Source organism: Bufo gargarizans, chromosome 1 (genome assembly GCF_014858855.1).
Source record: "Bufo gargarizans isolate SCDJY-AF-19 chromosome 1, ASM1485885v1, whole genome shotgun sequence".
NCBI lineage: Eukaryota > Metazoa > Chordata > Amphibia > Anura > Bufonidae > Bufo > Bufo gargarizans.
Window position 1 is genome coordinate 265,203,400 of NC_058080.1, and position 13,225 is coordinate 265,216,624.

At 45.6% G+C, this 13,225-nt stretch overlaps 1 protein-coding gene across 1 annotated transcript in view; it reads left to right on the plus strand.

The window, feature by feature from the left end:
- LOC122926305 (cubilin-like) overlaps positions 1 to 13,225 on the plus strand; it is a 142,631-nt gene that overhangs the window by 115,432 nt on the left and 13,974 nt on the right. Inside the window, exons 13-16 of the mRNA XM_044277679.1 lie at positions 4,820 to 4,920; positions 11,150 to 11,427; positions 11,552 to 11,715; positions 12,921 to 13,107. Of these exons, the coding sequence (XP_044133614.1) occupies positions 4,820 to 4,920; positions 11,150 to 11,427; positions 11,552 to 11,715; positions 12,921 to 13,107 (730 nt within the window). The remainder of the gene's footprint in view (positions 1 to 4,819; positions 4,921 to 11,149; positions 11,428 to 11,551; positions 11,716 to 12,920; positions 13,108 to 13,225) is intronic.

The following is a 13,225-nucleotide window of genomic DNA, read 5'->3' on the forward strand; positions in this document are numbered from 1 at the left end:
TCTATGTTAGAATATACTGTCGGATATGAGCTACTTCGTGAACCTCAGATCCGACAGTATATTCTAACACAGAGGCGTTCCCATGGTGATGGGGACGCTTCAGGTTAGAATACACTACAAACTTTGTACAAGACTGCCCCCTGCTGCCTGGCAGCACCCGATCTCTTACTGGGGGATATGATAGCACAATTAACCCCTTTAGGTGCGGCACCTAAAGGGGTTAATTGTACTATCATATTCCCCTGTAAGAGATCAGGGCTGCCAGGCAGCAGGGGGCAGCCCCCCCCCCTCCCCAGTTTGAATATCGTTGGTGGCACAGTGTGCCCCCACCATCGCCCCCCCTCCCTCCCTCTATTGTATTAAATCGTTGGTGGCACAGTGTGCCAACCACCATCGGCCCCCCTCCCTCCCTCTATTGTATTAAATCGTTGGTGGCACAGTGTGCCAACCACCATCGGCCCCCCTCCCTCCCTCTATTGTATTAAATCGTTGGTGGCACAGTGTGCCAACCACCATCGCCCCCCCCCTCCCTCTATAGCAGTAACATTGGTGGCAGTGTGCGGTCTCCCATTCCCCCCCCCCCATCATTGGTGGCAACGGAGTTCCGATCGGAGTCCCAGTTTAATCGCTGGGGCTCCGATCGGTAACCATGGCAACCAGGACGCTACTGCAGCCCTGGTTGCCATGGTTACTTAGCAATAGTACAACAGTAGAAGATTCATACTTACCTGCTTGCTGCTGCGATGTCTGTGTCCGGCCGGGAGCTCCTCCTACTGGTAAGTGAAAGGTCTGTGCGGCGCATTGCTAAAGAACTGTCACTTACCAGTAGGAGGAGCTCCCGGCCGTTCACAGACATCGCAGCAGCAAGCAGGTAAGTATGAATCTTCTACTGTTGAGACCGCACACTGCCACCAATGTTACTGCTATAGAGGGAGGGGGGGGGGGGCGATGGTGGTTGGCACACTGTGCCACCAACGATTTAATACAATAGAGGGAGGGAGGGGGGCCGATGGTGGTTGGCACACTGTGCCACCAACGATTTAATACAATAGAGGGAGGGAGGGGGGCCGATGGTGGTTGGCACACTGTGCCACCAACGATTTAATACAATAGAGGGAGGGAGGGGGGCCGATGGTGGTTGGCACACTGTGCCACCAACGATTTAATACAATAGAGGGAGGGAGGGGGGGCGATGGTGGGGGCACACTGTGCCACCAACGATTTAATACAATAGAGGGAGGGAGGGGGGGCGATGGTGGGCGCACACTGTGCCACCAACGATATTCAAACTGGGGAGGGGGGGGGGGGGGTCTGCCCCCTGCTGCCTGGCAGCCCTGATCTCTTACAGGGGAATATGATAGTACAATTAACCCCTTTAGGTGCCGCACCTGAAGGGGTTAATTGTGCTATCATATCCCCCTGTAAGAGATCGGGTGCTGCCAGGCAGCAGGGGGCAGTCTTGTACAAAGTTTGCAGTGTATTCTAACTAGAAGCGTCCCCATCACCATGGGAACGCTTCTGTGTTAGAATATACTGTCGGAAATGAGTTTTCACGAAGTGAAAACTTAGATCAGAAAAAGCTTTTATGCAGACGGATCTTCGGATCCGTCTGTATGAAAGCAACCTACGGCCACGGATCACGGACACGGATGCCAATCTTGTGTGCATCCGTGTTCTTTCACGGACCCATTGACTTGAATGGGTCCGTGAACCGTTGTCCGTCAAAAAAATAGGACAGGTCATATTTTTTTGACGGACAGGATACACGGATCACGGCCTCGGCTGCAAAACGGTGCATTTTCCGATTTTTCCACGGACCCATTGAAAGTCAATGGGTCCGCGAAAAAAAACGGAAAACGGCACAACGGCCACGGATGCACACAACGGTCGTGTGCATGAGGCCTTAGGCCGAATGCCCACGGACGTTTTTCACGGCCGTGAGCGGTCCGTGGAACTGCGGCCTGGATTCCTGCTGAGAGCAGGAGCGCACTTTGTCATTGGTTGCTATGACGCCGTGCGCTCCCTGCTACCGCCACAGTACAGTAATACACTGGTATAGATCATACCAGTATATTACTGTACTGTGGCGGCAGCAGGGAGCGCACGGTGTCATAGCAACCAATGACGCCGTGCGCTCCTGCTCTCAGCAGGAATCCAGGCCGCGGTTCCACGGACCGCTCACGGCCGTGTGCATTCGGCCTTATATACAGGTTCCATGGGTGCAGCAGAGAGGCCACACCCATGGAGCAGACAGAGAGGATTAACTCCTAATAGGCACACAGGGGAGTTAACCCATAAAGAACCACAAACAACACACAGGAACAGAGCTGCAGCGAGAGCATAGACAGAAGGTCACAGCCAGAGGTAACGACTGTGACACTATAGCAAATTCCATGCCTGGATGTGACCTTATTTCTGTAACCATCAATAGAATCTTATTAATAGGACTTGATGGCCACTAATGGGACACTAACCCTAAGTTCACACCTGAGCGTTTTACAGCGCGTTCAAACGCGCTGTAAAACGCTCAACACATGAAAACCAATGCTTCCCTATGGCCCTGGTTCACACTTGAGCGTTTTACAGCGTGTTTGAACGCGCTGTAAAACGCCAGACGCATAAACAAGTTCTTGAGCTTTTTTTGGGGCGTTTGTCGCGCGTTTTGGCCCATAGACTCATTGGACAACACTGCAGTCAATCACACAAACGTGCGTTAAACGCGCGTTTACTATTGCAAAAAACGTGCATAAAAACGCGCGACAAATACGCGCGTAAAACGTGCGTCTCAGAAACGCTCAGGTGTGAACCCAGGGTAAGGCCTCATGCACACGACCGTTGTGTGCATCCGTGGCCGTTGTGCCGTTTTCCGTTTTTTTCACGGACCCATTGACTTTCAATGGGTCCGTGGAAAAATCGGAAAATGCACCGTTTGGCAGCCGCATCCGTGAGCCGTGTTTCCTGGCCGTGAAAAAAATATGACCTGTCCTATTTTTTTCACGGCCAACGGTTCACGGGCCCATTCAAGTCAATGGGTCCGTGAAAGAACACGGATGCACACAAGATTGGCATCCGTGTCCGTGATCCGTGGCCGTAGGTTTTAGTTTCATACAGACGGATCCGAAGATCCGTCTGCATAAAAGCTTTTTCAGAGCTGAGTTTTCACTTCGTGAAAACTCAGATCCGACAGTATATTCTAACACAGAGGCGTTCCCATGGTGATGGGACGCTTCTAGTTAGAATACACTACAAACTGTGTACAAGACTGCCCCCTGCTGCCTGGCAGCACCCGATCTCTTACAGGGGGATATGATAGTACAATTAACCCCATCAGGTGCGGCACCTGAAGGGGTTAATTGTACTATCATATCCCCCTGTAAGAGATCAGGGCTGCCAGGCAGCAGGGGGCAGACCCCCCCCTCCCCAGTTTGAATATCATTGTGCGGCCCCCCCCTCCCCTGTTGTTAACTCGTTGGTGGCCAGTGTGCGCACCCCCCTCCCTCCCTCCCTCTATTGTTTTAATACATTGGGGCCAGTGTGCGCGCGCCCCCCCAACCCCCCCCCCCTCCCTCCCTCTATTGTTTTAATACATTGGGGCCAGTGTGCGCACCCCCCCAACCCCCCCCCTCCCTCCCTCTATTGTAATAATAGCATTGGGGCCAGTGTGCGCACCCCCCCCCCCCCCCCCCCCCCGATCATCGGTGGCAGCGGAGTAGAAGATTTTCATACTTACTTGGCTGCTGGCTGCTGCGATGTCTGCGTCCGCCGGGAGCTCCTCCTACTGGTAAGTGACAGCAATGCGCCGCACAGACCTGTCACTTACCAGTAGGAGGAGCTCCCGGCCGGACACAGAGATCGCAGCAGCCAGCAGCCAGGTAAGTATGAATCTTCTACTCCGCTGCACACTGGCCCCAATGCTATTATTACAATAGAGGGAGGGAGGGGGGGGGGGGTTGGGGGGGCGCGCACACTGGCCCCAATGCTATTATTACAATAGAGGGAGGGAGGGGGGGGGGGTTGGGGGGGCGCGCACACTGGCCCCAATGCTATTATTACAATAGAGGGAGGGAGGGAGGGGGGTGCGCACACTGGCCACCAACGAGTTAACAACAGGGGAGGGGGGGCCCACTGGCCACCAATGAGTTAAAAACAGGGGGGGGGGTCTGCCCCCTGCTGCCTGGCAGCACCTGCCAGGCAGCAGGGGACAGTCATGTACACAGTTTTTTTGTATATTCTAACCTGAAGCGTCTCCATCACCATGGGAACGCCTCTGTGTTAGAATATACTGTCGGAAATGAGTTTCACGATGTAGCTTATATCCGACAGTATATTCTAACATAGAGGCGTTCCCATGGTGATGGGGACGCTTCAAGTTAAAATATACCATCGGATTGGAGAAAACTCCAATCCGATGGTATAAAAGAACTCCAGACTTTACATTGAAAGTCAATGGGGACGGATCCGTTTGAAATGGCACCATATTGTGTCAACATCAAACGGATCCGTCCCCATTGACTTGCATTGTAATTCAGGACGGATCCGTTTGGCTCCGCACGGCCAGGCGGACACCAAAATGACTTTTTTTTCATGTCCGTGGATCCTCCAAAAATCAAGGAAGACCCACGGACGGAAAAACGGTCACGGATCACGGCTCAACGGAACCCCGTTTTGCGGACCGTGAAAAAAAACGTCCGTGTGCATGAGGCCTAACTGTAGTAAATGATTTTCAAAGGCAGAGGAGGAAGAACATGCTTGTCTCCTTTTGCATGTACAGAGCTCCTGTTTATGATTTATGCATTCCCCTATACCACTGTATTTTTAGGTGTGGCCAAGTTCTCGCAATGAAACCATTTTCCTTCATACCTGTGGAGGCACTCTTATTCACAAGCAATGGGTCTTGACTGCAGCTCACTGCTTCATTAAGTAAGTATACCATTCAATTCACACAAACGTCAAAATTCTTTAAGATTAATAATTCTAGCATTTCATAGAAAAGTTTACCAATTTAAGAAAACTGATTCATACATAGTTTATAATATAGCCTTTTTTTTATTTTATTAAATATTGTCTATACCTATATTCTTAGGCTTTTTTATTCTTCAACAATAACAAAAAAAAGTAGGAATGCTGGATTTGGCATATGTTGGACACCAACAACCTATTGACTATAATGGGGCCCACTGGGTTTCCATTTTGCTTTCTGCAATCCTGTCGAACAAAATCCCACTGCATGCAGTTATGTTTTGTCCTGTATTTTTGAAAATATGTGACCACTAATGGAACAGCTGCCAGATATGTGAGTGAGCCTTGCAGATTATTTTGCAGCGGAGGGGTGAACTCTCCGTTATCCCCTTCCCGACCAACGCCATACATGGACGTGACTTGCCGCCCATGTACAGCGCTCTGATCGGCGGGGGCAGGACCTGCATCTGCTCAATCAGCGGCAGGGGCCTGGCTATTCTTGACAGCCGATCCCCTCTTGTTTACTCCGGCATTGGTGAATACACAGATGCCGGCGCTTTAACCCCTTGTATGCCACAGTCAAAGTTGACTGCGGGATGTATGGGGTTTGCGGATAGAGGGGGCTCCCTCTCCGCCCTCATCAGATCCCTGAGCTTCAGTGACGGGGACCCGATGGCTGGAACAGCAGCCGGATGCCTTATACAGGCATCGGGGCTTGCCTGCCACGGAAGGGCTTGGTCTCATAGGCATCCTGTCAGTGTATTACTGACAGTGTGCGGCATTACAATACACAATGTATTGTAAAGTATTGCAGAGGGGACCAGACCCCCAAAAGTTGTCCCATAGTGGGACACATTTTTTAAAAATAAATAAAAGGTTTAAGTAAAAAAAAAAGCGCATCTTTCCCATAATTAAGTCATATAAAATTGTACAAAAAAGAAATACATAAAGTGTAATACCAAGCGATCAAATAGTCAAATATACCCCAAAATAGTACCAATGAAAACATCACCTCATCCCATAAAAAACAAGCCCCCACATAAAACCATAGCCCAAAAAATAGAAATAAAATATGGCTCTCAGAAAATGGCAACACAAAAACAAGATTCTTTCTTTTCAAAAATGCTTTTACTGTGTAAAACAAAACAAAAAAACTGAGATATTTGGTATTTCTGCATACGTAACAACCTGCTCTAAAAAAAATCACATGATCTACCCCATCAGGTAAAAAGAAATAAAAACAGTGCCAGAACAGTCACTTTTTGTAACCTCACCTTAGAAAAATATCGAGCGATCAGAAAGTCATATGTACCCCAAAATTGTTCCAATAAAAACATCACTTTATCCTGCAAAAAACTAGCACCCACATAAGACAATCACCCAAAGAAAAAAAATTATGACTTTCAGAAAATAGTGATTCAAAAACATGATTTTTCTTTACAAAAATGCTTTGTGTAAAGTGCACAATTTGAGGGATGTAGTTTCTAAAAGGGGGTCATTTATGGGTGGAAGACCTTCATAATCACTTTGTAACTGAACTGGTGCTTAAAAAAACGGTTTTGGAAATTTTCTTGAACATTTGAAAAATTACTTCTAAAATTCTAAGGCCCCTTTCACACGGGCGAGTTTTCCGTGCGGGTGCGATGCGTGCGGTGAACGCATTGCACCCGCACTGAATCCTGACCCATTCATTTCTATGGGGCTGTGCACATGAGCAGTGATTTTCACGCATCACTTGTGCGTTGAGTGAAAATCGCAGCATGCTCTATATTGTGCGATTTTCACATGACGCAGGCCCCATAGAAGTGAATGGGGTGCGTGAAAATCGCATAGCATCCGCAAGCAAGTGCGGATGCGGTGCGATTTTCACGCATGGTTGCTAGGTGACAGTCTATTCACTGTATTATTTTCCCTTATAACATGGTTATAAGGGAAAATAATAGAATTCTGAATACAGCTGGAGGGGTTAAAAAAAAAAAGTTAACTCACCTTCTCCTCTTGATCGCGTAGTTCCCGGTCTCTTTACTTCTTGAATGAGCTGTGGGCTAAAGGACCTGTGGTGACGTCATATCAAAAAGTAATGGCAGAATTGCTGTATTTCTTTATCCTGCTTCCCAAAAAGCGAAATAAAAAGTGATCAAAAAGTTGTATATGCCCCAAAATCGCACAATAATTTTTTTTATAGTTGCCAGAAAATAGCTGTACTGGTACCTCAGAGGCTGTTGAATACCAACATGGCGCCTGTAAACCAATCCATCAAAATCTGCGCTGCAGAAGCCTTAAAGGGACACTGGTGTATATATATCACAGTACAGGTCTTCTAAAGTGTATTAAAATCATCTAAGTATCCCCCCTGTCCACCTTATAAATACAGTAAACCGAAGTTTTATAACCTGGGTGAAGCGTCTTCAATCTGCCCAAGGGGCGGCGTTTCATCTCCATTTGCGCCCAGCCAGCCGCCCCCAACTGCCGTTTTGAAGCGCCGTCCAGCTCATCAATATTCACTTCGCTGGGCAGCTACTACTGTCCCCGACTTCACACAAGATCCGGCGCATGCCCAATACAATCCTATGGGCATCGGCCTCCGGCTACTACTGTCCCCGACTTCACACAAGATCCGGCGCATGCCCAATACAATCCTATGGGCATCGGCCTCCGGCTACTACTGTCCCCGACTTCACACAAGATCCGGCGCATGCCCAATACAATCCTATAAGCATCGGCCTCCGTCTCATGAGACGGAGGCCGATGCCTATAGGATTGTATTGGGCATGCGTCGGATCTTGTGTGAAGTCGGGGACAGTAGTAGCCGCCCAGCGAAGTAATTATTGATGAGCTGGGCAGCGCTTCAAAACGGCAGTTGGGGGCGGCTGGTTGGGCGCAAGTGGAGATGAAACGCTGCCCCTTGGGCAGATTGAAGACGCTTCACCCAGGTTATAAAACTTCGGTTTACTGTATTTATAAGGTGGACAGGGGGGATACTTAGATGATTTTAATACACTTTAGAAGACCTGTACTGTGATATATATACCTAAATATGCTTATTGTGCCTGTCAGTGTCCCTTTAAGGCCCCTTTCACACGAGCGAGTTTTCCGCGTGGGTGCAATGCGTGACGTGAACGCATAGCACCCGCACTGAATCCTGACCCATTCATTTCAATGTGTCTATGTACATGAGCGTTGTTTTTCACGCATCAGTTCTGCGTTGCGTGAAAATCGCAGCATGTTCTATATTCTGCGTTTTTCACGCAGCCCTGGCCCCATAGAAGTGAATGGGGCTGCGCGAAAAACGCATTGCATCCGCAAGCAAGTGCGAGTGTGATGCGTTTTTCACTGATGGTTGCTAAGAGATGTTGTTTGTAAACCTTCAGTTTTTTATCACGCGCGTGAAAAACGCATTAAAACGCATTGCACCCGCGCGGAAAAAACTGAACAACTGAACGCAATCGCAGACAAAACTGACTGAACTTGCTTGCAAAATAGTGCGAGTTTCACTGAACGCACCCTGAACGCATCCGGACCTAATCCGTCACGCTCGTGTGAAAAAGTCCTAAGGCCCCTTTCACACGGGCGAGTATTCTGCGCGGGTGCGATGCATGAGTTGAACGCATTGCACCTGCACTGAATCCTGACCCATTCATTTCTATGGGGCTGTTCACATGAGCGGTGATTTTCACGCATCACTTATGCGTTGCGTGAAAATCGCAGCATGTTCTATATTCTGCGTTTTTCACGTAACGCAGGCCCCATAGAAATGAATGGGGTTGCGTGAAAATCGCAAGCATCCGCAAGCAAGTGCGGATGCGGTGCGGTTTTCACGCATGGGTTCTAGGTGACAGTCTATTCACTGTATTATTTTCCCTTATAACATGGTTATAAGGGAAAATAATAGCATTCTGAATACAGAATGCATAGTATAATAGGGCTGGAGGGGTTAAAAAAATTAAAAAGTTAACTCACCTTATCCTCTTGATCGCGTAGTTCCCAGTCTCTGCTTTACTAGCTGTGGGCTAAAGGACCTGTGGTGATGTCAGATCATGGTGATGGACCATGTGATTGGAGCATGTGATCTGACATCACCACAGGTCATTTAGCCCACAGCTAGTAAAGCAGAGACCGGGAACTACGCGATCAAGAGGATAAGGTGAGTTAACTTTATTTTTTTTAACCCCTCCAGCGCTATTGTACTATGCATTCTGTATTCAGAATGCTATTATTTTCCCTTATAACCATGTTATAAGGGAAAATAATACAATCTTCAGAACATCAATCCCAAGCCCGAACTTCTGTGAAGAAGTTCGGGTTTGGGTACCAAACATGCACGATTTTTCTCACGCGAGTGCAAAACGCATTACAATGTTTTGCACTCCCGCGGAAAAATCGCGCATTTTCCCGCAACGCACCCGCCTCTTATCCGGGCAAAAAACATGACGCCCGTGTCAAAGAGGCCTAAGTCTTCCATTCTGAGTCCTGCAGTGTGACCCTATGGCAGTTTACGACCACATATAGGGTGTTGCCGTATTCAGGAGATAATGGGTAACAAATTGTGGGATGCTTTTTCTCCTGCTATCCCTTGTGATAATGAAAAATTTGCAGCTAAATTAACATTTTATTGGAAGAAATACATTTTTCATTTACACAGCGTTTTCTAGTGTGTTTCTAAATTCTGTAAAATGCCTGTGGGGATGGAGCATGTGATATGACGTCACCACAGGTCCTTTAGCCCACAGCTCATTCAAGAAGTAAAGAGACCGGGAACTACGCGATCAAGAGGAGAAGGTGAGTTAACTTTTATTTATTTATTTTTTAACCCCTCCAGCACTATTGTACTTTGCATTCTGTATTCAGAATGCTATTATTTTCCCTTATAACTATGTTATAAGGGAAAATAATACAATCTTCAGAACATCAATCCTAAGCCCGAACTTCTGTGAAGTTCGGGTTTGGGTACCAAACATGCGTGATTTTTCTCACGCGAGTGCAAAACGCATTACAATGTTTTGCACTCGTGCGGAAAAATCGCGCATTTTCCAGCAACGCACCCGCCTCTTATCCGGGCTAAAAAACTGACGCCCGTGTGAAAGAGGCCTAAGCCTTCTAACGTCCTAAAAAAATTAACTTACATTTAACAAAATTATGGCAACATAAAGTAGACATATGGGGAATGTTGCTTGATAACTATTTTATGAGGTATTACTTTCATATTTAGTAAGTTGTGAATTTTTCAAAACTCTGTAAATTCTGAATTTCATTATAAATATAGGAAAAAAATATTGACCACCAAAGTGGCCCCCAGCACTGGTAACACCACACTATGACCACTACCAATACCACTAAATAGTGATTGAATTACCATAGTGTTACTGAATAAAAGAAATATTACACAAATATTACAACCACACAGTGACCATATAGTGGTAAATGTTCGTTTAACACAGGCGCTCTGTAGACCAAATAAATGATTACAGTGCAGTTATATCCAGATTTCCACTTGATGCGTGTGTTCCATATGACCACGACCACCTTGACAACTTTTTCCAGCCATGACTTTTGTCTGCAGCGTTTACATCAGAGACATCTTGCATTGCTCACTTTCCCAGCATTCACCCTAACTTTCTCCAACTTGAAATTTACGTCATTGTGCCATCTCAGCTAGAGTTCTTAATTCCCATGCATGGTCTGAAATCCTGTAGGCCACAGGCCTAACGTGCCCTGTAGCCTACAAGAGGGGCAGTAGTAAAGTAGAGAGCACTATACAACAGGCATCAACTGTATTAGTGCTCTGAAAAATGGTGCTCATTCAATTCAATCCACCTTGAGTGGGTCTCACAATGTAAGTGGGCCCAGGGATGTCTCCTCCCCACCAGAATTCTCACTAGCTACACCTATGGTTTAATGATAATTTGGGAATCCATATCAGAAATTGTGGTCTAGAAGCAAATCAAATTAGTTACTTAAAATTGGATATATGTTACCACAATCATACTCCAAACATTAGAAATTTAGAATGTCTTACAAATTAATTAATTCGACTTGAACTTTCCTTAGATGGTAGCTTCATGTGTTCCTACTATATAATACTTGGCATAATTAAAGTATAAGTTTACTTGTGCAGCCATTTTACATGTTATCACATTTGAGATCCTTCATTTTATTAAGACTATTTAATCTATTATTTATATATTTTAAGTTATGCAGATGAATTGCATCGCTGGCAAATGTGTGTCGGGAAACACAACTTAACGCTGGTTGAACCCACAGAAAAATGCTTTAAAATTCTTGGTATCTACCGTCATGAAGGGTTTGTCTACCCAGAAATACCAGCCTTAGAGTTTGACATTGCTTTGGTAAAGCTTGACGGAGAAGTGGTAGCCAATGACTACATTGATTTTGCTTGTCTGCCACCGTACAATCAGGTCCTGAATGCAACTTATCGCTGTCATGCAACTGGATGGGGTGATGAGACAGGTAAAGTTGCCACAGTACAAAAAATAGAGATTAAATGTTCTGGGGTAGATAAAAAAAAAAAATCAAACACACGATAAACAAATACAGTATATGTATGAATACTTTTCTATATCAATTCCTGCAGGAAATTCACTGGCACCGAAGGCTGCTGAAGGATTAAATCAAGTGGCACTACCTGTAATTGCATATGAAGTCTGTAAAACACCCCAATATTGGTGGTTCCAAATAAAGGACTCAATGATCTGCGCTGGCTATGTTCTTCCAGATGAGTTAAAGTCTGTATGTCAGGTTAGTATTTTTATAACGTTATCTGTAAGGTTGGGTTTACATACCTCTTGGGCCCCCGTTCAGAACACTGTAAGTACTGGGAGGGTTGGTCAGAGCTAGCTGCTCATGGATGATTTGTTAAAATAGAAACAATTTTAAGGAGAGCAAATATAGGTGCTGCCATTATGAACAATATTTTCAGCAGTAGGAATGATTTTCCGCTAAGACTTCCATCTTTGCAGTGTATTCTCTTTGACAGTAGCCATATAATGACAAATTATTTTCATTATGCTGGGCGGACTGAGGGAAATTTTTCCTCTCCATGGCCGACTTTACATCTAATTATAGAAAAAAAGTTAATTTTGTACAAAGTTACCTACAAAAGAAGTGTTTTGCTCTCCCTTGGCCTCAGCACCATGCTCTACTAATATAACACAGTACCATGTAGTGTTTGATATAGGGAAGCTTTACACCAGGTAATGCTTTCTGCTACTTTTCCAATCAGGAACATGTTGGAAAATAGTTAATGAGCTTGCCAGCCCCATCCACTTTTTTGTCCCAAATATTTCTGCCATAAAATCTGCATAAATACACCCACTTATGAATTCATTATGGGTTTCACCCCTGCCCAACCCTCTAAAGAGGTATTTCCACCTCAGAATCATCTAACATTCTGCTGCCTGTCCTGACCTCTGCCTTCTGCCCCTCCAGAACTCCGTGCAGTGTTTTTAATCCAATTCTTGACATATTTGCCGGGTTGCAGGCGGATCTCTGCTAGTCCCCATTATAGTTAATGCGGCAGACAGGCATTCAGGCGGATCCAGAGACCTCAAGCAGGATGTTCTCTGCCAAAACATCCTGCCTGAGCTCTCAAATGCTAGAGTGAAACTAGCCTTATACATAAATCCCATCTCCTTTCTCAAAGGATAAGAGTGGTTAGTGATATCATTTTATTCAATAATGGACTGAGTTTAAAATTCCCAGCATAGTACAGACTGGGTCTCCTGGTGAAGTTAATAGGCAAAATACATTGTTTAATAAGTAGTTGGTTTTTTTTTTCTTAGTTTTTCTTTTATTATGTGGTGATGCTTCTCACCTACAGGCCTGGTGGGTGGTAGTGGGAGGTGTAAGGGCCGATGTTTGATACTGGGGAAAAATGTAATAACATTAGACTTGCTGTTTTGTCTTGCAATAAAATAAAATAACATTTTATATATTTGCTCCAGGGAGATTCAGGAGGACCACTGGTTTGCCCCTCTAGCAATCATAGCTCAGTCTGGGAAGTTCATGGAATCACCAGTTTTGGACCCATTGGCTGTATTATGGATAAAAAACCAAGTGTCTTCACTCGTGCATCTGCTCATCTTGACTGGATAGATACAATCCTCAAAAAGGATATATACGATACTTACTGTAGGTGCTCTTTTATATCAGTTTTTCATATGATTTGAGCTTAGAAGTCATAAATATATGACTTCTAAGCTCAAGGTTTCCCCTTATTTTAACAAGAATAATAGTGCTGCATACTACG